General features: G+C 41.4%; 1 protein-coding gene across 1 annotated transcript; it reads left to right on the top strand.

The window, feature by feature from the left end:
* Positions 1–262: 262 nt before the first annotated feature.
* Positions 263–20,170, top strand: GOLPH3 (golgi phosphoprotein 3). Its single transcript, XM_019531917.1, has 3 exons — positions 263–422; positions 11,874–11,988; positions 17,816–20,170. Exons 1-3 carry the CDS (start codon positions 342–344, stop codon positions 18,238–18,240), a joined length of 621 nt encoding a protein of 206 aa, XP_019387462.1. The 5' UTR covers positions 263–341; the 3' UTR covers positions 18,241–20,170.
* Positions 20,171–22,236: the final 2,066 nt, after the last annotated feature.

The following is a 22,236-nucleotide window of genomic DNA, read 5'->3' as shown; positions in this document are numbered from 1 at the left end:
ATTTCTTCGTGCTTCTTGTGTATATGTGTAAAACTGTATATTGGGGATAATTTTTTGGCTCTCTCTCAGTACAGTGTTCTGTGTGACTTTTTTTTCTAAGAAGCAGGGTGATTGAGAAACAACTGGAAGTAGTTTTTCTATTAGATTTTTTTTTCATCATAAGAGTTGAGGCTTAAATAGCTACTTTTTCTCAGGATTAGAGTGTAGGACAAAGTGACTAGGGAAGACAGCATGTCTTTTTAGTTAGGTGCAGATGGAAAACTTTTGCTTAGTTTTTCCTCATTCTGCAGGGTTACACATCCTTCTGGAATGATTGCATCTCCTCTGGGTTGCGTGGCTGTATGTTAATTGAACTGGCATTGAGAGGGCGACTTCAGCTGGAGGCATGTGGAATGAGGCGCAAAAGTTTATTAACAAGAAAGGTAAGAAGAAAAGAAATCAGTGTTTATTTTTATGTACTCTTCTAAGTGATAGACTAAATGTAAATTGCCCTGTGAAGAAAATATTCTTTATTTGCACTGAGGGAGTTCCAAATAATCAAAACCTCAGTGTAGTATATACAGTATGTGCTGCGTATTAATAAGCACTGTAAAATATACTTTATGTGCTCCAGGGTACAGTTCTTGCTCTAAAGAACTGACTTTTACCATTTAAAAAGAAAAGAAAGTCATAGCCTCAGAGAACATAAATACCACATTTGCTTGAATCTAAGACCAAGCTTTTTCCCCTGATCAGCCCCGGCAGGGGGAGGGGGGGAACCCCTTGTCTTGTATTTGCATGCAAAGCAGGAAGGGAGAGAAGCTGCTGCAGCTCTGACTCTGGCCCTGAGTCTAGTTTGGGGCCAGAGTCAGACCCAGAGCACCCTCCTGCCCCACCTCTGTTTGCCCTCTGGAGCTTCTGCCCTCTCCCTTTTACTGTCAGGTGTATCTTGGCTCCAGCTAGAGCTGCGTTCCCTCCCAGGCACAGAGTACATGAAAACTCTGTCCGCTGCCTGGCCAGTCAGCATCACCAACATTGCTGCATGGTCCAGGACTGACAAGGGTTAAGCTTCCACATGATGTGCTCTGGGAGGGATCAGAGCCCCAGCAGTGTCTGGCAGTAAGTGGGGAGGAGGGTGAGTGAAAGAGGCAGAGACTGGGTGGGGTGGGATTTGGGGGATGGAAGGGAAAGAGGCTTTGGGGAGCTGAGGGGTGCTAGTGAAGGTGGAGCAGGAAGGCTGCCAGGGAAAGAAGTGGCAGGGGCACTGAGCAAGGGGGCCGCCTGAACCCCCTATCCCCTAGCCACTGTTTTCCCTGCTGTAGCAGGGGGAGAGAGAAGAATTTAGGGCACCCCCTGATAATTAGGTTCTACACCTGGAAAATTATAACATTTATAAATTTTCAATATATAGAATCTACTTTTGGGGAGTCATCTAAATTCAGGGTTGACTTTGATTCAGGTAAATGTGGTACACGCTTACCTTTAATGATATGACCAGTCTCATTTAAGCTAGTAAATTCAGTGCTCAGAGTCAGGCATTTCCTTATGTACTTTATTGAATTGAGGCCCTCATTAGGCTGCAAATCTGAGTTGGCTTTTACTTGCTTTTGCACCTGGATTTTGCAGGCTTTATGGTAAGTCATGTCTCCCTGTTTGAGGATTATTACTCACAGTATGCTAATGGGTACTTCTAAAATCAGGATATTGGGGTTGAAAAGGTAAAATATTGCCTTTTGCCTCAAAATAAATTTACTTTTCTGCCTAGACTTCCCTGTCAATATTATATTTTTACACAACTTCTTAAAGCAACTTTTTTGAAACTTTTCCAAATCTTTTCCAGCCTTCTTCTTTTCTGGAGAATTGGACTTCTGTTCATGCAGACAGCTCTTGCTTTGGCTAGCCTGGTTCAGCTGTATTCAGCTTTAATTTGCACAGAATCTGACCTCATTCCCAACTTTAGAGTTCTCTGGCTTGTCAGATGTTCAAGAATGTTTCTTAAAGGCTATATTTGTTCCATATAATCAATATGTCTAGTTTTTTTCTTCTTTCTAAGAGTCTAACTCTGCTTTTTAAATAAAATTCTAAGGATTTTTTTAGAAAACTAGTCTGTGCACACATGCAGTAAAGAATAAAAGCCAAATCATCACCTTGCATTTAATTTATAAAAAGAAAAAACTCCAAAAGACTCCAAGAACTTGATGTTAAATGTCTAGTTTTGACATTTACTCAGAAGTAGTCTCAGGAGCAACTTGCTTAGAATTTCATCTGTCTTTTTAGTTTAAAAAACACATACCATTTGCATATTTTTTAGCATTTGTAGAATATGCCAGCAACTGCGTAATGAAAAGTACGTGAGGTAGTCTGAAGAAAGTAATCTGCTTTAAACTTCAAATGCTTGTTACAAACAGGTAAATTATGGTATATACCAAAACTGAGCAGGATCAGTGGATTTGCTTTAGCTATTAATTTATGCTATAAATATGGTATGAGCTGAGAACAACTTTCACTGCTAAAGTAGACTTTAAGTGTTCCCTTCCCAAACTAGATGGGCAGTCTGAGCTCTTCTGAAGTCAGTGGGAGTTTATCAGCTTCTTTGGGTTTGAATTTGGTGAGATCACACAGAATCAGGGTTGGGTAGTTACTTGCAGATATGAAAGAATGAAATTGACCAAAGTAAAATTTAAAATAGAAAGCTGCTTAGCATAAGGGAGGAAAAGGGGCTGTGCATTGTAGTATGTACTGAATCAAAACTGTGTAGAGTTTTCTTTATATCTGACAATACCGATTTAAAAATTTCCAGTGGTAGAGAATCCTATACCATATTTGGAAAGGTATTCTTTGGTTAATTATCCTCACTATTAAATATTGCACCTCATTTTGAGTCATTTTGGTTTCAACTCAGCCATTTTGTCTGCTAGATTGAAAATGGCCAATATGTTATCAAGTTTCTTAATCACTTGGGGGAGATGTACAGACTGGTCAAGTTGCCCTTAACTTTACCTTAGATAAATTTAGAACAGGCTCAAGGAGCTCAGTCTATAACGCCTCTTTTCCAGTCCTTTAATAATTTATATAGCTTTTCTCTAAACCTTCTCCAGTTTATCAACATTCTTGCTGAGTTATGGATAAGAACAGGACACGGTATGTTAAAGGCAGCCACATGAATGCCAGATACAGAGGTGGTGTAGCCTATTTGAGATTTCCCTGTTTATACCTGCAAGGGTCATATTGGCCGTTTTGAAATCCTAACATTTCATGGAAGTCTTGTAGGATTTGGTAAGTAGCCATTTGGCAGCACAACTGAAAGATGTACCTTTTCTAACAGCCATTGTTTAGTAAGTAAATTTTGTGTTGCTTGGGCAGTTTTCACTGCATTGGAAACCTGTAGTTCCAAATACTGTAGTCAAGGAGTTGAGTGAATTGTCTAGGTTAGGGGTTGGCAACCTTTTGCTACAGTGGAGGTCAAGGCCTGCAAGTTTCCACCCCCTGGAACAGCCAGCTGCCTGGGCTTGCTTTTCCCCATCCCTTCTATAGTGAGGGTGAGTGCAGATGTAGTAGAATAACAGTCTGTTTAACAGAGGTGAGTACTGCAGAGATGGGGTGGCATAGCACAGCTTTATGCTAGTTGAGCAACTGAGTGGGAAGAAATGCAAGAGTCATGCATAAAGCCATAAAAAGAGCAAGAGAGGGTGTGACCCTTTGATTTAGTAAGGATGGCACTGCTTTGAGACCCCCTGTTTTGAGTAATGTTTTGAGTAGTTGGTGCAAAATGCATTAACAATGTTTGGAGCAGAACCTAGGGCTCCCTTCCTCCTAGGGGGTGTGCTCCTCCCTGGGCTACAGACTTAGGCTGCTTCTTGCTTGCTGTTCTTCTATATTCATGACTTGTTGTGGGTGCTTTCCACCTAGAGGCCCAGCTTCAGCCAGAGGAATGGGAGTACTCAAGCCAGCCTAGTCTACAGTAATAGCTTATAAACAGTTTTCTAGGAAGTGGAAGTTGTTGGGTCAAACCCCTTCAGGCTTAAGGGTAATAGCTCCCACACTCCTGTGCAAAGCATTTCCTATTGGCTGCTTGTAGATAACTCCCCTGTGCTCCAAAGGTGTGGAAGGCTGTTTACCGAGAGAATGGAAGAGCAGTGTAGAGTAGGTTTGCTTTCCTAAGCTGATATGTACTTATTTTTGGTTAAGGAGCTATGTAGGCTTAAGACATTAAGAGGGCAGAATATGATCTGGATCTTGCTTCTTGGTGTTGCCAACCCCCTTTGTCATGAGCAGGCATCCAAATTTTCAGTTTCCCATCTCTCCCGCCCCCCAAATTCTGCGCCCATAGTGGGGCGTGGGACTGCAGCCTGGCCGGACAGGCACCAGGAAGGAGCTGCTTCTGCAGCCCACCAGATGGGGCCTGGAGTGGGGAGATGGAGTGGGGCAGGGAGGCTCAGTGCTGCTGCCGCCACAAGGATTGCCATGCTGCCATGGTAAAGCACCCCCTGCCCACCTGGCAGCAGCAGGGGAACACAACTCTGCAGTGCTGCAGTGCCTCACCTTGGCAGTGTGACTGGCATGGGGTTCTGGCAGTGGTGGCAACACAAGTTGTGCCCCCCCAGGCAGCAGGGGGTGCCTCACCTTGGTGGCCAAGGTGGTGTGGCACTCCCTCCCACACTGGGTCCCACCCACTGGGCTGCCTGATGCTGATCCAACAAGGCTGCAGTCTGGTGCCCCGCTGTGGGTGGGTGGAGAACTCTGGGTGGGGCACATGCTCCCTTTACTCCCCCCCCCAACATGTCACCTAGGCATCACCTATGTCCATCTATCCCCTTTCCCCCACACCAGGGCTGGCACCAGGGGGGATGGAGAACAGCAGGTCAGGAATGAGGGGCACCAGCAGACCTGGGGGCAGTGGGAGACTGCGGGTGAGAAGTGAGGGGCACCAGCAAGGCTGGGGGTTGGGATACTCTGGGTTGGGAGTGGGAGGCAACAGCATGGGTGGGGCACCAGCATATCAGGGCTGCTCAGTGCCACAAAGTGGCAGGGGGGGCAACCGCAGCTGGACCCGCATCCTGGTGAGTGAAGGGAGCAGGGGAAGCTCTGATTTTCCTTGATTCAAAAAAACCAAAATCAAATGCCAAGTATATAAGTATTTAGAATTTATTTTATTATGATTGAGGCACTGCTAGGTTTCCAAATTGCTTTTAAATTTTAAATATATCAAGTAAACATTATTATAGAATAATAGAAAATTAGGGTTGGAAGGGACCTCAGGAGGTCATCTAGTCCAACCCCCTGCTCAAATCAGAATCATCCCAGCCAGGGGTTTGTCGAGCCAGGCCTTAAAAACCTCCAAGGATGGAGATTCCAGCACCTCTCTAAGAAACCTGTTCCAGTGCTTCACCACCCTCCTAGTGAGAGAGTCTTTCCTAATATCCAAACTAAACTTCTCTTGCTTTAACTTGAGACCATTGCTCCTTGTTCTGTCATCTGTCACCACTGAGAACAGGTTAACTCCATCTTCTTTGGAACCCCCCTTCAGGTAGTTAAAGGCTGGTATGAAATACCTGCTCAATCTTCTCTTCTCCAAATTAAATAAACCTGGTTCCCTCAGCCTCTTCTCTTAAGTCATTCCCCAGCCTCCTCACCATTTTTGTTGCTCCCTGCTGGACTCTCCACTTTGTCCACATCTTTTCTATGGTGGGAGGCCCAAAACTGGACACAGTACTCTAGATGTGGCCTTACAAGTGCAGAATACAGCAGAATAATTACCTCCTTCAGTCTGCTGGCAACGCTTCTACTAATGCAGCCCAGTATGCTGTTAACCTTCTTGGTAACAAGGGCATGCTGCTGATTCATATCCATTTTGCTGTCCACTGTAACCCCCCTGCCCTTTTCTGCAGAGCTGCTGCTTAGCCAGTTGGTCCCAAGCCTGTAGCAGTGCATGGGATTTTTCTGTCCTAAGTGCAGGATTTTGTGTGTCCTTGTTGAACTTCATGTCTAGGTCACTATGAATCCTAGCCCTTCCCTCCAGTGTATCTGCTATTCCCCTCAGCTTGGTGTCATCTGCAGACTTGCTGAGGGTGCACCCTATCCCATCTTCTAGATCATTAATGAAGATAATGAACAAAACCGACTCATGGGGTAGTCCACTTGATACTGGCTGCCAACTACACATTGAGCCATTGGACTCAACGGGTAGTAGCCAACAATCCAGCCAACTTTCTATCCACCTTACAGTCCATTCATCCATCCCATACTTCCTCAGCTTGCTAGCAAGAATGCTGTGGGAAACGCTGTCAAAAGCCTTGCTGAAGTCAAGGTATATTATGTCCGCTGTTTTCCCCATATCCACAGAGCCAGTTATCTCATCACAGAAGGCAGTCGGGTTGGTCAGACATGACTTGCCCTGGTGAATCCATGCTGACTGTTTCTAATCACCCTCGTCTCTTCCAAGTGCTTAGAAATAGATTCTTTGAGGATCTGTTCCATGCTTTTTCTGGGGACTGAGGTGAGGCTGTCTGGTCTGTAGTTCCTTGGATCCTCCTTCTTCCCTTTCTCTAAAGATGGGCATTAAATTTGCCCTTTTCCAGTCATCTGGGACCCCCCTGATCGCCACATGTTTTCAAAAATTATGCCCATCAGCTCTGCAGTCACATCCTGAGACAACTCCCTCGGCACCCTTGGATACATGGATTTTGGGGGTTTTTAATCAGAGAATTTTGAATTTTTAAACAAGAAACCAGGATCTCTGCTCATGAGCCTCATGATAATTTTGGTGTTTTGCCTAATGGCTTCCTTTCTGGAGACAACTGATTATGTGAGAAATTCAACTTTTTGAAGTAGGTTTCCAACCCTAATTGTTGCTGAGGAAAAAAGGGTTGAAAATATAACCCAGTTGTATCCTAAATGCTCCAAACCAAAAGGTAAATAACAGGAACCCAATACTTTTAACTTCAAACAAACAAGCAAACAAAAATTTACTTTGGGGTGAATGATTTGTGATTTGCAAATATTTAAGGTTGGCAATTCTGAATTAACCATGTATTAGAAAGTAGATTATCAAAATATAAAGACCATACTGTGAAAGAACTTGCTTAAAGAGCAATTGATGCGAGATGTTTCATATTTACCACCACCCTGCTGCAGATTAGCACTGCTGTATTGTGGAAAATCACTAGATTTTTGGTGAAACTGAAGTGTACACATTCAGCTATCAGGTGTATAATGCACTAATGCATGATAAATAATGCTGATATTGGCAAGGGCATTGTTGCACATTTGTGTTTGTTCTGATTTATCTAAAGGTCAAAATTTTGAGCATTTTGCAAATCTCTAAAAAAAAAAAAAAAAAAAAATTATCATCTTCCCCCTCCTGCCCCCCTCTTCCCCCCGCCTTTGATTTGCCCATCTGTAAAAATAGTTTCAGTCCTAAGGCTGTGATCCATTTCCCCCAGATCCTTTTATGGTAGCAGCATGAGAAGGGTACAGAGGGTGATCAAGATCTCTAGGTTAAAAATCTGTCAACCTAAGCCTAGAAAGAAGCATGTGGAGCAAGCCAGTGTACATTAGTGAGCAGAGATGCCTTCAGAATATCCCTGCAGGTGAGAAAGGGAGGATGGCTGGTTTTACTCTGATGCTTGTCCCCATGGAAACTTGCTGGGAGCATTGTAATCCAGTTTTCACCTGAAGGATTGAAGGAAGAGGTGGTAAGCAGAAAAGAACTACAGATTGGTCCTAGCATAATGGAAAGAAAAGAAGCAAGAATATAGCTGCAGGAAAGCGGGTAAATTGAGTGGCAAAATGCCTGATTCCAGAACTGCACAGTCCATGGGATCTGAAAGAGAATAGAGTAGTTTATTCTTCTTGGAGATGCTGTGGTGGTCAAACATCACCATATTCATTTATATTCAACATGCCTTCTCAATCATAGTACTACAGCTGTCAGGATTAGAAACAAACTCTGTTAAGATTAAGAAAAGTATCAACCCAAAACCACATCTCTTCAGTCATGTCCTACTGGTTGAAAACCTCTTTTAAATGGAAAATTCTGTAGAAACCAAACAATATTATGTTACCAATCAAACTAGAAGAGTCTGTTTTCATGTTCCTGGCTTCTTAACTATTAAATACAACTTAACCAAAACCAGTTATAAACTAGTGGCTTTTTGTTTTAGAAATGTAAAATGTTATATAGTTTTGGTCTGTCATGCTGGTGATTTAGCTATTGTAATAATACCTTACAATATGTAATGTATTGATGCCTTACCTGTTAAAAATCAAATCATATTAAGAAATTATCTTAATTCAGATGAAATCACTATAGATCGATCATAATTTTGTATTGGACAGACTGGTCTTATACTATCTGTTTCTGAGCATTTCATTCAGTTCTGTTGCTTCTGTTTACAGTATTATTAAAACAGGCTTCTATTTTTCCAGCTCCATTGCTAGCTAACTGTATAGCACATCTTCAGCTTTTAAAAAGCTGTTCTGTTCATCGTGCTTTCAGAATCCAGACACGCTGGTTATCCTTCCTTCATGTCCAGGCTTTGGAAATTTGAAAACAATGGATTATATCACTCCTTATGTCAAAGTTGCTGGCCAAAATGAACTGCCTTTGTGATTTCCCAAATATTGATGTCTACCTAGTATTTGGTCTTGATGCTGAATAGCATCTGAAGTAAATTCAAATTTACTAGAATCCTGATCTGTAGGGAGGGATGGGTTTTTGTCTGATGGATACCATGAATTTTGGGATATGGGGTAATGTTATGCTTTAACACACTTTTGTGCAGTCTGGTGGTGGTAGTAGACAGGACTGCGATCTGAGCATAGGATTGGAAGCAAGGAATTGTGCGTTTCTGTTCCATATTTAATTCTGGTTTTGGCCTGAGACCAAAACATTTTGATTTTCACTGGAGTTCTGTAAGGGTTAGTTTTTAAGTACTTTGAAATTACCAGCATTCATGTAAGTGTTCAAATAGATGTTAAATAAATACTCTTTTCTTTAAGAATGCCACAGATGTAATGCCAATAAATTTAATTTAAAATTGTCGTTGAGAATGGGTCTTCATTAAGACACTCTGTAATTGAATTCATGCATGGCCCAGTAGTTAGTGCTGCGTTAAGTTATTTTAAAAATGCTGCTGTATCTGGAATGCAGATCTTCTGCATGATGTAACTAATGAAAGATGAATCTTATGTTACATATTTCTGCATATTTGCTTACCTTTTTAAAAAGATAATCTAAGGCCAAGTGAACTGATTGCAACATTGAAGTTGACTAGCTCCCATTGTTTTCAGGACTGCTGTTGCTACCCTTATAGTTGAAGAGAGGTTTCATATTTCTAATATCCAACCTAAATCTTCTTTGTGGCAAATTTAAATTAATTTCTTTTTGTCCTTACGCTGGTAGACATGCAAAATAATCCATCACTATCTCCTTTGTAACAACTTTTTGAATAATGGGAGACTACCAGTATTTCATTCCCCACTCGGTGGTCTATTTTTATAAACTATTAGTTTTTCTCCATTCCTGGTAAACTTCTCTGAACTCTTTCCATTTTGTCTATAAAATTTATTTTAAATGTAGGATAACTAACACTATATAGCACTCCTGCTAAGACTGTATCAGGCCAGGTAGGGTGGGATAATTACCTCTTGGGTCTTACCTAAAGCACTTCTGCTAATAAATCCCAGAATGAGATTTGCCTTTTTTTGCAACAGTATCACATGGTTGGCTCAATTAGCTTAGAGTCCATGAAAACTACTAGGTCCTTTTTGTGTCATATTGCCACCTACTTAGGTGGTCTCTTATTTTGTATTTATGCCTTTTGATTTATTTTCTTTTCTTCCTAAATGTAGGATTTTGTACTTATCTTTATTGCTTTCCATTTTGTTGATATATATTTTTTGGCGGCAGGGGAAGGGCACCTCTCCAATTTATTTAAAACATTTTAATTTGAGGGCCATAGGACTGGAAGGAGCTTTCTGAGCCATTGAGTCCAGCCCCTGCACTGGTAAGTTGGTAGAGAGCCATTTACTAAGAATTCTCCAAAATCGTCATTAAAAACAAAAATGCCACCTTTACATCGTTATGCACATAATTGGAAACCCCAAGAACACCTGACAGCGTGCCATAGGTAAAAGCAAGGAAAATGAAAGGACTGCCAGTTCCCATACACTGCAATTACAGGAAAATTAATATATGGTCCTGTTTTCCAGAGTGCTTGTTGTTTTTGTAGACTTTATAAATGCACCAGTCCGCCATCTTTTTTTAGCCTACTAGTTGAATACAGATGGGTCAAGGACAGATCCCTGTTAGACGTTGCTTGAAATGGTTCTCCAAGTTGACAGCGAACTCTGAATAATTACGCTAAGTAGCTTTTCAAACAGTTATGTTCCTACCTGGTGTCGATTTTCATCTGGACCCTATTTCCCTAGTTGATTTATAAATGTCATGTGGGTGTTGGGACAATGTCAAAAACAATATTAAAGTTAAGATCAACCCTACTGCTTTTTTATCTTTAAAGCTAGTTAACATACCAAAGAAGGAAACTTGATTTGTCTTGATGTGTTTCTTTGTTTTTTTGGGGTTTTTTTTGACAAATCCATAATGGCTGTTTTTATCTCTCTATCATCTAGTGCAGGTGTTGGCAGCGTATGGCTTATGGGCCAAATGTGGCCCACAAAGTTATTTTATATGGCCCACAAAGCCAAAAGGCTAGGCAGTAGAGGAAAGCGGTGGCTCCAGCTCTTGTGGTAGTAGTATGGGCGCTGTTTGGAAAGAACTCACATTTGGAGCTAACCTCTGTTGAAGTGGAACCCCACTGGAAAAAAGGTTGCTAACCCCTGTTTTTAGGGCCGGATAAACTGATAAATCAAATAAACTGATAAAACAATCCATATGAGTGTTTCTAATTGTGATATAAATTGGCAATAGCTGAGTTTAATTTTTTTTGCACATTTTAAAACTATTTTCCTCAGGGGAGAGAGGTTGAGTACTTGGTGTTTGGAAACCATGCTGACTTGTAAATAGATCTTAGCCTTTACACTAACTTTGGTCTTTATACTAATCAAGTTGAAACAATCTAGATATTTTATTTAACTCACTACATAGCTATATTTATTCAGAAAATGGCTAATGATATATTTCTTTTTACAATTTCTTTTTAATTTTGATGGGTCAAAGGTTTATTTGGATGGCTAATGAAACTCGGTTAAACTGCAGTTTAACACAGCAGTCCAGCACACTTAAGGTTACCTAAAAGCTTTCTGAATTGCCAAGGAAAAGGTTTATTAAACCAACATGTTCTGCATTAAAAGTTTTAATAAATACAGGAATTATTTGTTGTAGTTAGTGAATTGAACTGATGTTTTTAGTCAATGTCTCCTTTAAGACATTAGAAATAGTAGAGCTCTCTCACTTAACTTTTATTTATAGATTGGAAGGAGAGGGGAAAGCATTTGTGTTTGTTAAACTACCACTTGGTTTTTCAACTTGGAATGAGCTAAGAGTTGAAATAAATAGTAAAATAACTAAAATGAATACAGTTTTCTTTAAGAATAGGCCAGTGTTGTCGAAAGCTGGTTTACACTTCAAGTTCTGTTTTTAGACACCAGTTCATTGGGTCAGTTTCCTGAAAACTTTGCTACAAATGTGTTGCTTAACATTTATTAAGTCATGTTTAAGTCATATTGCAGGTTGTCATAATTTCAAGTTTAATTCTACATAGATCTATGTAAAAAAGATAAGATGTATTTAAAGTCCAAATTTACCTTGTTTCTTTGGAAAAGGTATTTTTATTTCCCCCAGTTGTGGGAATACAGGTGGAGTTTTCCAGTTTTTTCATTCTAGATGTTAAGGTGTATAAACAAAATCAGCTAATACACTTTTTTTTCATCAGGTTATCTGCAAGTCAGATGCTCCTACAGGGGATGTTCTACTTGACGAAGCTCTGAAGCATATTAAGGAAACCCAGCCTCCTGAAACAGTGCAGAACTGGATCGAGCTACTTAGTGGTATGATGTGGACATTGATTATTTTATTTACTTATATACTTTCTAGTCTAGCGATGGTACACAACTCTGTCTATTCATCTATCATCACTAGCCTAGAAAATAAATTGCAAGGTCTTCAGGGAAAGAACCAGTCTTGTAGCATCTCTCAAACTGAGGCTAAATCTTGCTGGTAGCTTTTGAGCAGTATAAGGGTACAAATAATTGTTGATCCTGTTGAGGCAGTGGTAGAAGGGATCAAAATGCAAAGTTCTGAGGATGTCATTTGCCTGGCTCTTCAAACTTTGGAAGCTAAATATTTGGATGTACAACAACTTTCTTCAAGAAGAACCATCAGTTGAATAGGGTTGAGTTCCAAGATACAGTTACCTGAGTGAAAAGAGAGTGCAGTTCAGGTTACATCCTTATGGGAGTTCACACTTTGGATTCTCCAGCAAAGAAAGGGAAGTGAACCAAAATTTTTAAGACAAAACACAAGAACACAAATTATGTTGAGGCTTTTTGAGGTTATAAAGGAGTGGTAAAGGACAAGGCTACAGTCTTTAACTTTTCATAACTCATCTTTTTAGCCAATATTTTCAAGCTTGACCGATCAGGGTAGTCAGTTCTAATCTGTTCAGAATGATGGATGCAAAATGAATTATTCGGACACAATTACCTTGAAATTTTCCCACAAATTAATATCAGGAGTGGAATGCAAATTGGATTCTTCCATTTCTGTAGAGGTGTGAGAGAGACCCTGTGAGAGGGCCCCACCGGAGTCTGCGTCGCCCTAATAGGGACTGCTCTTGGTAAAACCAAAGTGACTCACCCGGTGTGGACGTGCGTACGCGTTGGTCTCGCCTGCTACGACTTGCTGTTAATCTGTATCTGTCCAGTTGGTCTGGCGCGTACAGTCCGAGAATGAGACTCTTCTCTTCATTAGGGGCCCTGGACCCTGAGGGCTCCTCCACCCCTACACCCTCACCCGATCCACCATTATGAACTGTCAGACTGCTCTGGTCATTCCCTTGGGGTGGCCCCGGACAGTATACCAACAAAGTGGAGTAACGGCAGTGAAGAAACAACAAAAAAAACCAAGCGTGGCCAAGAGCACTTCTTTAGGGTACCGCCCGCTTCAAGTCTTGTCCTCAGTCTCAGTGCCCCTTCTCCCCCCTTGGCCGGGGCAGATCCCTTTTGGTTACCCCCCGCAATGGGCTGCTCCGCCCATGCAGTCGAACGAAAGAGAAAGAAGAATGCCCGTCACTCCCGTACCACGGGGCGGACACTTCCGCCCTGGCCCTTATGGGACTCCTGCCGCTCCCTGCGGTGTTTTGCTGTCTTCGGTCCTGCTTGGCCCGCTGCTCGGAGCTCTGACCCCTTCGATGGGGCCCTGCTTACCCCAGAAGGTCCGGCTGTCCTTCCAAGCGTCCTGGAGCCGCCAGAGATCCTTTGCGCTGGCGTCGCCTCTGGCCCTTGTTGCTTCCGGATCTGCCCGCCTCTCGAGCCGCTCCGGTGCTCCTCTTATGTCGGTCCGGGTTGCTCCGGCACCTCCCACTTCCGGGTCTCTGTAAGGTTTAAGTTCCCGTCGCTTGCCACGAACCGGAGTGTACGGGCGGCGCTGGGTCGCGCCAGCTTGGGGTTCTCCTGAGCCCGCTATCTGCTTCATTCCCTTACAAGAGGCAATTAACGTTTTCTTTACTTAAATCCATGACAATTGTCTGTCTCCACTTCAGTGCCTCAGTTAATCTGAAATGAAAAGGGAATTCCATTACTGAATGATGATCGTCTTTTAATATATAATATGTTTCATCTTGCTGAAGCCAAGACTCATTAGAGTTGCTTGTCTGTTATTTTAAATGAAATGTGTACCATCTGAGGAATGGAATACAGGTGGGGTTCAAAAACACAAACCATACTATATATCCTGAAAAAGGAAATGGAGGTGGGGAGAAAACTCTGTTGTTAAAAGTATAGCATGCCTTTAGAACAGGCCTTTGAATTCTAGGATGAATTTATATGAATAAAAAAAGTATTCCCTTTGAATGGGTTTTTTCATGGGCAAGTTGTATAAAGTAAACTTAACCTGAGAAACCTGACTTTTGTTTCCTTTCTTTTTAATTGTATTCTTGTCTTCCCTCCCTCTCTGTTTCCTTTTCCTTTTGCTTCATGTCTTAACTTGCATTCAGTTCTCTCTCATTCCAACCATACAGAAATGGTTGGGGAGAAGGAAAGGAGAGAGAGAGAAATGACTAACATGAGTTCTGGATGTCCTTTGTTGGCCTCCTGTTCTGTGCAGTGCCTGTAAGCAAGTGCTATGGCCATGCTACCTTTCAGTTCTAGAGAACTATTAACCACAGTTGTCACTAACTTTGCAAATATTTCTACAGGCTTGAAAGGCATTTGTTTTTCTTATCGAAAACATATCCTCTATATTAACACACTCTCCCTCCCGCTCTGTACCCATTAGGTCAATACTTGTGCAAATAATGTACTTAATGAGTCACCAGCACTTTACATGCTTCTTAAGGGTATTATGTACATGTCCTAGCCCAGTAGGGGCCCAATTGTTTTGGTAGGCCTGCCACAAATTAGCCCTACACCCTCTCCAAGTGTCACGCCCATCCTTCTTCCTGTGCCTGGTCTGCTGCTCTGCTTTCTGCTTCCTTACCTGTTCTTTCCACATTTGTTGCTCTGCTTTCTGCTTCCTCCCATATCTGATACTGTGCTGGTTTTTCCCTCCCTGATCCACACACACAGGCTGCCTATGCCACAGTTTGGTCACTTCTGACCTAGCCTACCCTGCTAAGCTTTTTTTCTGAGGAGATTTGGTTTAGAGAATCCCCAAACTAACTATAAAATACCAGTGCTTTAAAATAAAGATGACTGACCCAACTCATAATACTAGTATTTTTTTATAGCTAGTTTGGAGGTGGTAGGGTTTGGAGATCATTGGTTTAGCGCTACTCTTTAAAAAAAAAAGATATGACTTCTCAGCTGTGTGTGGGTATCAAATTTTTAGATTTTGACTGGAAGCCATTGCCAGAAAATAGCAAATCCAGTCCTAAATTACTGCAGCATATACTATAATTGAGGAAAAGGGAAAGCAAGACTTATGTCAGTTTGCAAAGAATCATGATGTGCAAATGGCGCATTTAAGGCCATTTCATTTAAGGCAGGGGCGGGCAATTATTTTGGGCTCCTTCCCTGTGGAGAGAAAAGTGGACCCTTGCACACCCCATGGCCAGCACCCTGTACTGCAGCCGCTCATAGCCTGCATGGAGCTGCCTGGACAGCCCCACATGAGCTGTGAGTGCCTGCAAAGCGGGGTGCCGGCCATGGGTCAGGTGAGGGGCCACTTTTCCCCACGCTCAGCGCTAGCTTCTTCCCTGCTGGCAAGCAGGGGGTTGGGACTGTGCACTGCCCCCCACCTGTACCATGGGGCTGGGGGCACTGGAAGTGAGCAGGTGGGGAGCCAGTGGGAGTACAGGGGCCCGCACCGGTGTCCTGGGGACAGTGCCGGTGGGGCCCAGAGTAGGGTGGCAGGAGTGCGTGGTCCCAGCTGGCAGGGACTCTGTGGAGCTGGGCCAGCTCTCCCCTCCCTGCTGGTGCAGCCCACCCCAGCTTCACGGACCCCTGCCAGCCTGCGCCCTGCTTTGTGCCCCACTGGTGCTGGCCCTGGGACATTGGTCCCAACATGGTGACCAGGGGGTGGGGCATCTGTCAAGGGGCGGGGCACCTGTCAAGGGGCGGGGCTACCCATGCGGCCCTCAACAGCCTGCCAAAACTGGGTAAGTGGCTGTCCGCTCAAAATAATTGCCCGCCCCTGCTCTAGGTAGAACTGCCCCAAGCACCAGGAGATACATCGGAGATAAACTTGGAAGAGCAGCAGCAGAGGTGGCATGCTTACATGCCTAACATAATGCACGCAGCAGCTGCTTCTCAGTTTGGCTCCTGTGTCCCTCTGGGAAAAAGGCATGTGGGATAGTTCCATCTGTCCCACAACCCTCTTTTCTGGGAGATGCTGTTTAGGGGCAGACCTATTCAAGGGGTGTAGCACAAGCACATGCTCCTGCCACAGCCGTTTCCTCATCTGGGTGTGTGGTATGAGGCGTGTGGTGCAGTTCCACCTGACTTCAGTGGCAGTTGGGTGAAAGTAATATAATATGGTATTGTATTGTATTATATAATTATGATGAACTAATCAACAACTAACATGTTCCTTTAATAATATAGTTATAATAATTATTTTATAATATGCATAATATATTGGCATTTAAATTATTTTTAGCATTGCTAAATTTTGAAGGCTTTTTTTTTAGGCATGTCATGAATCAAAAAGGTTGAGAACCACTGCTCTAGAGGGCAACCTTCTGTGTAATTTAGAAGTTTGGTCACAAGGTGTCACCCAACTCCTGATTTTATTAGCACGCACAAAGTTGTGTTTGAGTAGTAAAAACAGCTGAAAGCTAGACAATAATTGGCAACATAACCTATTTTTATTTAGGCATATCTGCATTTAGTGCCCCCCGAGGCTGTCATTTGGAATGAGTCAAAACTCCCACAAAGACTTGTGTTACTCAGTAGATAGTATCATGGAGCCGGAAGAGCTGTGGGTTCATAGCACCCAAGTCATTCACTGCAGGACTTCAGCTTTTGCTTAGATAAGTAACCTGGGATAGCATGTCCTCCCTTTTCCTCAGCCATGTCCTGAAGGAGTTGCTTTCATTGCATGTATAGAAGATGGCATTCTCAGAGGCCTGTATCTTACTGGGTCAAACAGGTATTTAGAGAAATTCTTGAGAGGCCTTTCATCCTCAGGTCAAATTTAAAATTTTCATTTCCTCAGCCTTTTGAAAGGTATGGGGATTTTATAATATATGGAGGAAGACTTTTATTTGCTAAAACAATAGTCATTTTCCTTTTAAAATTTTGGGGAGACAACTTTCAAACAGGGTAGCCCTCTTTCAAATGTTAAGTTCCTAGTGTGGAAGTTTTAAGCCATTTATAACTGAAAGCAGGCGTTAAGTCAAAATGCTTGTCAGCCTTTGGTATCACAACTGCCTTTTGTTGTACTGCTGTTAAATTACTATTATAATACTGTGCTTCTTATTTACATAATAGAATCCAAAGATTTTGAAATGGCTCAATTAAGCTTAATATTTTTTCTTCTCCTTTACCATGCTTGGAAGTGCTATTTATGCTATACAAAAATCAGAGATTTCTTTAAGCCCTACCAAAAGATGCAGTAATAAAGGTATGAGTGAGTGAGTGAGTGGTTGCTTTTAACTCGGATTTGCCTAGAAAAAAGGAAATGAGCCTAAGACCAAAGATCTGGATGAATATTGGCATGCTTTGAGGCAGAAAGAATGGTAATAACTGGAAATTCCCTGCCCTTCACAAGTGAATACATTTGAAATGGACAACTGGACAAGCTGGAAAAGAACCTTTCTTTATTGAGAATCCTGCTATTAATATTTCCTCTCTTCCTTCTGCATTGGTCTTTTTTTTCCCTTTCATATATATGGCTTTATTTGTCACTTCCATAACAGTCCTAGCTTAGCTTGCATTCATTCTACAACAAAGCGAAAACAAATAGCGTATTTTTTAAATTAAATATTAAAAATACACTGAAGCTGTTCAGAGAAGCACTTGTGTTCCTCATGTCTAGGCAAACATCAGCTTAGATTAAAGGACAGCAAATGGGACTTCAGCACCTTCATGTAGTAAGCAGTGATTCTAACAGGCCTTTATTTCTGAACAGCGGAAAAAGAGAAAACATGTATTCTTCGTCAAAATACAGATGCAGTCATGAATAACTGATTTTTTTTCTTTTTGCTCACCTTTTTAGGTGAAACGTGGAATCCGTTAAAATTACACTACCAGTTACGAAATGTGCGTGAACGATTAGCTAAAAACCTAGTGGAAAAAGGTGTATTGACAACAGAGAAACAGAACTTCCTTCTTTTTGACATGACTACTCATCCTCTCACCAACAACAATATAAAACAGCGCCTCATCAAGAAAGTTCAAGAAGCAGTTCTTGACAAATGGGTGAATGACCCTCACCGCATGGACAAACGCTTGCTGGCTCTCATTTACTTAGCCCATGCTTCAGATGTCCTTGAGAACGCTTTTGCCCCTCTTTTGGATGAGCAGTATGATTTAGCCACAAAGAGAGTGCGGCAACTTCTGGATTTAGACCCTGAAGCTGAAAGTGTGAAGACCAACACGAATGAGGTCCTGTGGGCTGTTGTAGCAGCTTTCACAAAATAACTGCGATCAGACTGAAGTGTTCTTCTCTCCTCTTTCATGTAAACCAGTTGTTTCTCTTCTCTTGACTTTCATGTCTTCTGTAATTTGTACCTTCTCATATGATGAATTGGCTTGTTTCATGGGAATGATAGGTGGTGTATTCCCTCTTTCTTTGTGTATCTGTATACAGGATTCTGCTGGTACAAGAGACCTTCTTTTTCTAAAAAGGGTTTACTGCCATATTGGCATTTCACTTCTGGTTAAATTCAAGTTACCTAAAATTCTTAATAGAACATCCCCCCTCTCCTCTCCCCCAACTTTTTGGTTACTGGAATAGTTTAACATAGAAAGCGCCTCAAGGAGGAAATGGGCATGATGCTCTGTTGGCTCAACCCAGTCTTGGGTTGCTATAGGTGTGTACGTGCATCAGCATTCTGCAGTACAGTTCATACAAAAGTAAAAGAAAAAAAGGCCTTTGAGATCCCCAAAGTTAATATTAAAATCTCTGTCAGGGCATTTTATACATAGACATTGGTTCAATGTGCATAACAAAATTATTTTAAAATGGGAATATTCATTCAAGTTCCATAAATAAGTCATGTAAAATGCCCCATAAATTGTATTCCTCGTATACATCTCTTGTGTACTTACGTTTTTGTCATAACTATGCTGAGTCATGCTGTAGAAGGGTCCAGCTGTTTCACAGAGCAGTTTTGAGATGGAATACATTCCACTGTAATCTGTATATAGTTTGAATTGTATATTAACAACCCCCATCTTAGTATTTTGCAAGATTTAATTAGTTGTACACCTGGTGCCCCTTACTTGCTCTCAGCCATTGCCATTTGGTGAAAAGATGGGCCTCTTATAAAGAGCATGTGTGTGAACTCTGTTCCCAGTGTCTGTGAAGTTTACCATCCAGGTACTTTCAGTCTATGCGTCACCTTTTATAATCTTTATTATATGGAAAGAGACCACTTTCTATCATTGTTTATATTTTTTTCTGTATGGAAGAGGCTTGTGACCAGTACAATTCTTGAGTGCGTTTTTTAATTTTGTTTGTACGCAAGTTAATGTTTGTCTCTTAAATGTCATATTCTACTTAACACTTTAAAAAAAAATCAAATGTCAGTCCTAGCAGGTGTTGCATGTAAATTGTTAGCAAGTAATGACTACAGTTCAGATGATTAAAACTTCTGTAATGGGAAGCTCTACGATATTTTAATTTTTATATACAATTATGCTGATTAGCACATTATTGTAAAAAAAATATATAAACTTTGGCTTTTTAAAATTTATTGCCTCTTTACCACTGCTTGTTATCATCTCCCATTGTTTCACAGTGTAAATATTATGCATTGAACAAATTAAACCCTGATTTCTATATATATTCTTTTATTTCTCATAACAGTGCAAACTTATAGTGGGGGTTACAGGTGTTTAGACACTTTTTGGTTAACATTCAGAGCAAAAATACTAGATGGTGTATAACAATAGAGTTATAATTTAAGGGATCCCTAATCTGTATACTAGCTTTTTACCTACAGTAAATAAACTATGATCTTGAAAGTGCCTGAAACAGACCAAGCATTTCATTTTGTATTTTATGTTGCTCATTAGACTGTTTATTTCTTAGTTGATACGTCTTATTAGAAGAGGTAGCTTTTATGATTTGAATCAAGTGCTGATAAGTCTTATTGCTATTGTCAGTGTCTCCTGCCTTGCAGATTTGACTGATTGGTTTAAGTCTATCTAAGGCCAGTTGAGCATGCAGTTTTACCTTTCATTGTTAAATCTTTCCCCCTTGATAGCACAATTTTATTTTTTATTTTAACTGGGCCCTCCCCTTTCTGCACTAACAGTTTAAGTTTAGATATATAGATGGCCGTCTTTAAAAAATGAGTTAAATAGATCCTAAGTGACCCCATTGTATCTGCAACTTGTAGTGAATCAATGGAGACTAGGTTTTCAAAAAAAAAAATAGCCCGATACATTAAATGCTCCTTTGTTCTTGCAGCTCTTAAATCTAAGTCATACTAATATGTTTCAAACTTAGAATGAGTAATTTTGGTCAGTGTGACTGAAATAAGACTTGTAATTAGCACATAATTTTGTTTTGGTTGGGTTTTTTTTCTTTTCTGAATTATTTAAAAGATGCTGTTTAAATTTTGTTGGGGCGTGAACCTAAACTATACTTCTGTCAAACTTGTTTCCAGATTTGGGATGAAAATAAAGTTTACTCTTGCAGGGTTTTGCACTTGCCAGGCTATATACTTTTTTTGTACTAGATAGCACCAATAGCCATGTCCAGACAAGCGCAGATGTGTGATATGTGGCACCACATACCTGTCTGCAGTGCCACACACCACACATGCAGGCATTCTTCACACTGCTGCTTTGCAGTACTAGGGGCATTTTTTGACCCTGGGAAATCCCAGGGTCAAAAAAAGACACACCAAAAAAAAGAAAAGCAGGATGGTGCATGTGGCAGCAGTGTGCACTGGCCCAAACCAGAGCCTAGCTGGCCAGAGCTATACTTCTGCTCCCGATCAGGCTCCCAGGTGCAGGAGTGCTGCGCCTGCAGCTCCCCAAGGCCCCCAAGAAAACTGACCTAGAAATAAACATACATGTAGAAACTGTTGTAGGTGTCAGCACAGGTACTCCATAAACACACTTTTAAGCAGCACTTCTATGCCTGCTTGTATGTAATACAAACTATGCATGACATTAGCCCAAAGCTAAAAGGCTTATAATTTACCACTGAGCTGGGACCCAGCAGACAAGTGTTTCAAGCCATGGTGACCCCACGACTCAGCATTGCTCAGTATGTGGATGTACTCCAGATACATTTCACAAATGTACTAATTAGCCCCCGCTCATGACTGGAACCAAATGTTATCATTACAAGTCCTGGATGCTCCAAAAAATTATATGCAGATGAGGCTCTGCAGCCTGACCCTGTTCTATCTCATAGGGGATGGGGCCACACTAATCATATGTGACAAGTTGGGAGGGGGGTAATAAGAGGGATTCTGCATAAGCTGTTTGGGTCCCTGATCATTGATATTTGCCTAGCATTTAAGGCTGGTTCAAAAACAGGACTTGCTGGTAATGGGAAAGAAAGGTGCTGCTCAGCTGTAGGAATGAAGCAGTAGAAATGTATTCAATGTAGTAGCTCACCATGACTTAAAAACATCAGTGCTGGGGGGGATGGAGTGCAGTGGGCACTCCCATATATCTTATTCAAGAGGACCCTAGATATTTATTCTTTAAAACAAACTTTCCAATTAGGTATGTGAAAAAATGAAGTATAGACAAGATGTGGACCTCTTATCAGCTTCAAGTTCTTGATATTTAATATTGTGTCTCATGTGCAGAGTTTGACTCCTTCCTGTTCTACATAGAGGTGTACATCAAAATTACAGTATCCCAGCACATGGCATTAGTCCAAGGTTTGTTCCATGGCTGGAGACAGTTATTAAATACTTCCAGGTGCAAGTGGCACAAATTAAGTTCATAGTATGACTTGAGTATTCATCTCTCCCACAAAAAAAAAATATAACAACTGATTGGTTCTCTGTGAAATGGACTGAATCTAACTAAAAAAGAACCTTTTCTCACCTCAAATGATAAACTTGTGCTTCATCTGAATGGATTTTTCTACATGAAGTTTTTCATCACTAATTTTTGGTATTTTCCCTAAGGTCCCTGTCTGTGCTGAGTTAGGAGCAAATTTAAGGATCTCTATTAAAATTCTTTTTCAAATGAACTGTCTTTAAAAACAATTTGGACAGTTAAATCCCACTGTTAGGTCATTTTAGCCTAGGTTCATATCTGGTATGTTCAAGCCCAGTTCTGCAAAAAAAGCACTAATCTATATTCAACCATTTCATAGATTTCATAGACATTAGGGCTGGAAGGGACCTCGGGAGATCATTGAGTCCAGCCCCCTGCCCAAAGGGCAGGAAGTCAGCTGGGGTCATAGGATCCCAGCAAGATAAGCATCCAGTTTACTCT

This window comes from Crocodylus porosus, unplaced genomic scaffold (assembly GCF_001723895.1).
Source record: "Crocodylus porosus isolate Cpor-Errol unplaced genomic scaffold, CroPor_comp1, whole genome shotgun sequence".
Lineage (NCBI taxonomy): Eukaryota > Metazoa > Chordata > Crocodylia > Crocodylidae > Crocodylus > Crocodylus porosus.
This window is presented reverse-complemented; position numbering and strand designations above follow the sequence as displayed.

Bases quoted from the DNA above. Each gene is read 5' to 3' on its own strand.
- GOLPH3 (XM_019531917.1), top strand. From the start codon at position 342: ATGTTAATTGAACTGGCATTGAGAGGGCGACTTCAGCTGGAGGCATGT. The intron at 423-11,873 runs GTAAGAAGAAAA...TTTTTTCATCAG, and splicing joins AAAGTTTATTAACAAGAAAG to GTTATCTGCAAGTCAGATGC. The intron at 11,989-17,815 runs GTATGATGTGGA...TCACCTTTTTAG, and splicing joins CTGGATCGAGCTACTTAGTG to GTGAAACGTGGAATCCGTTA.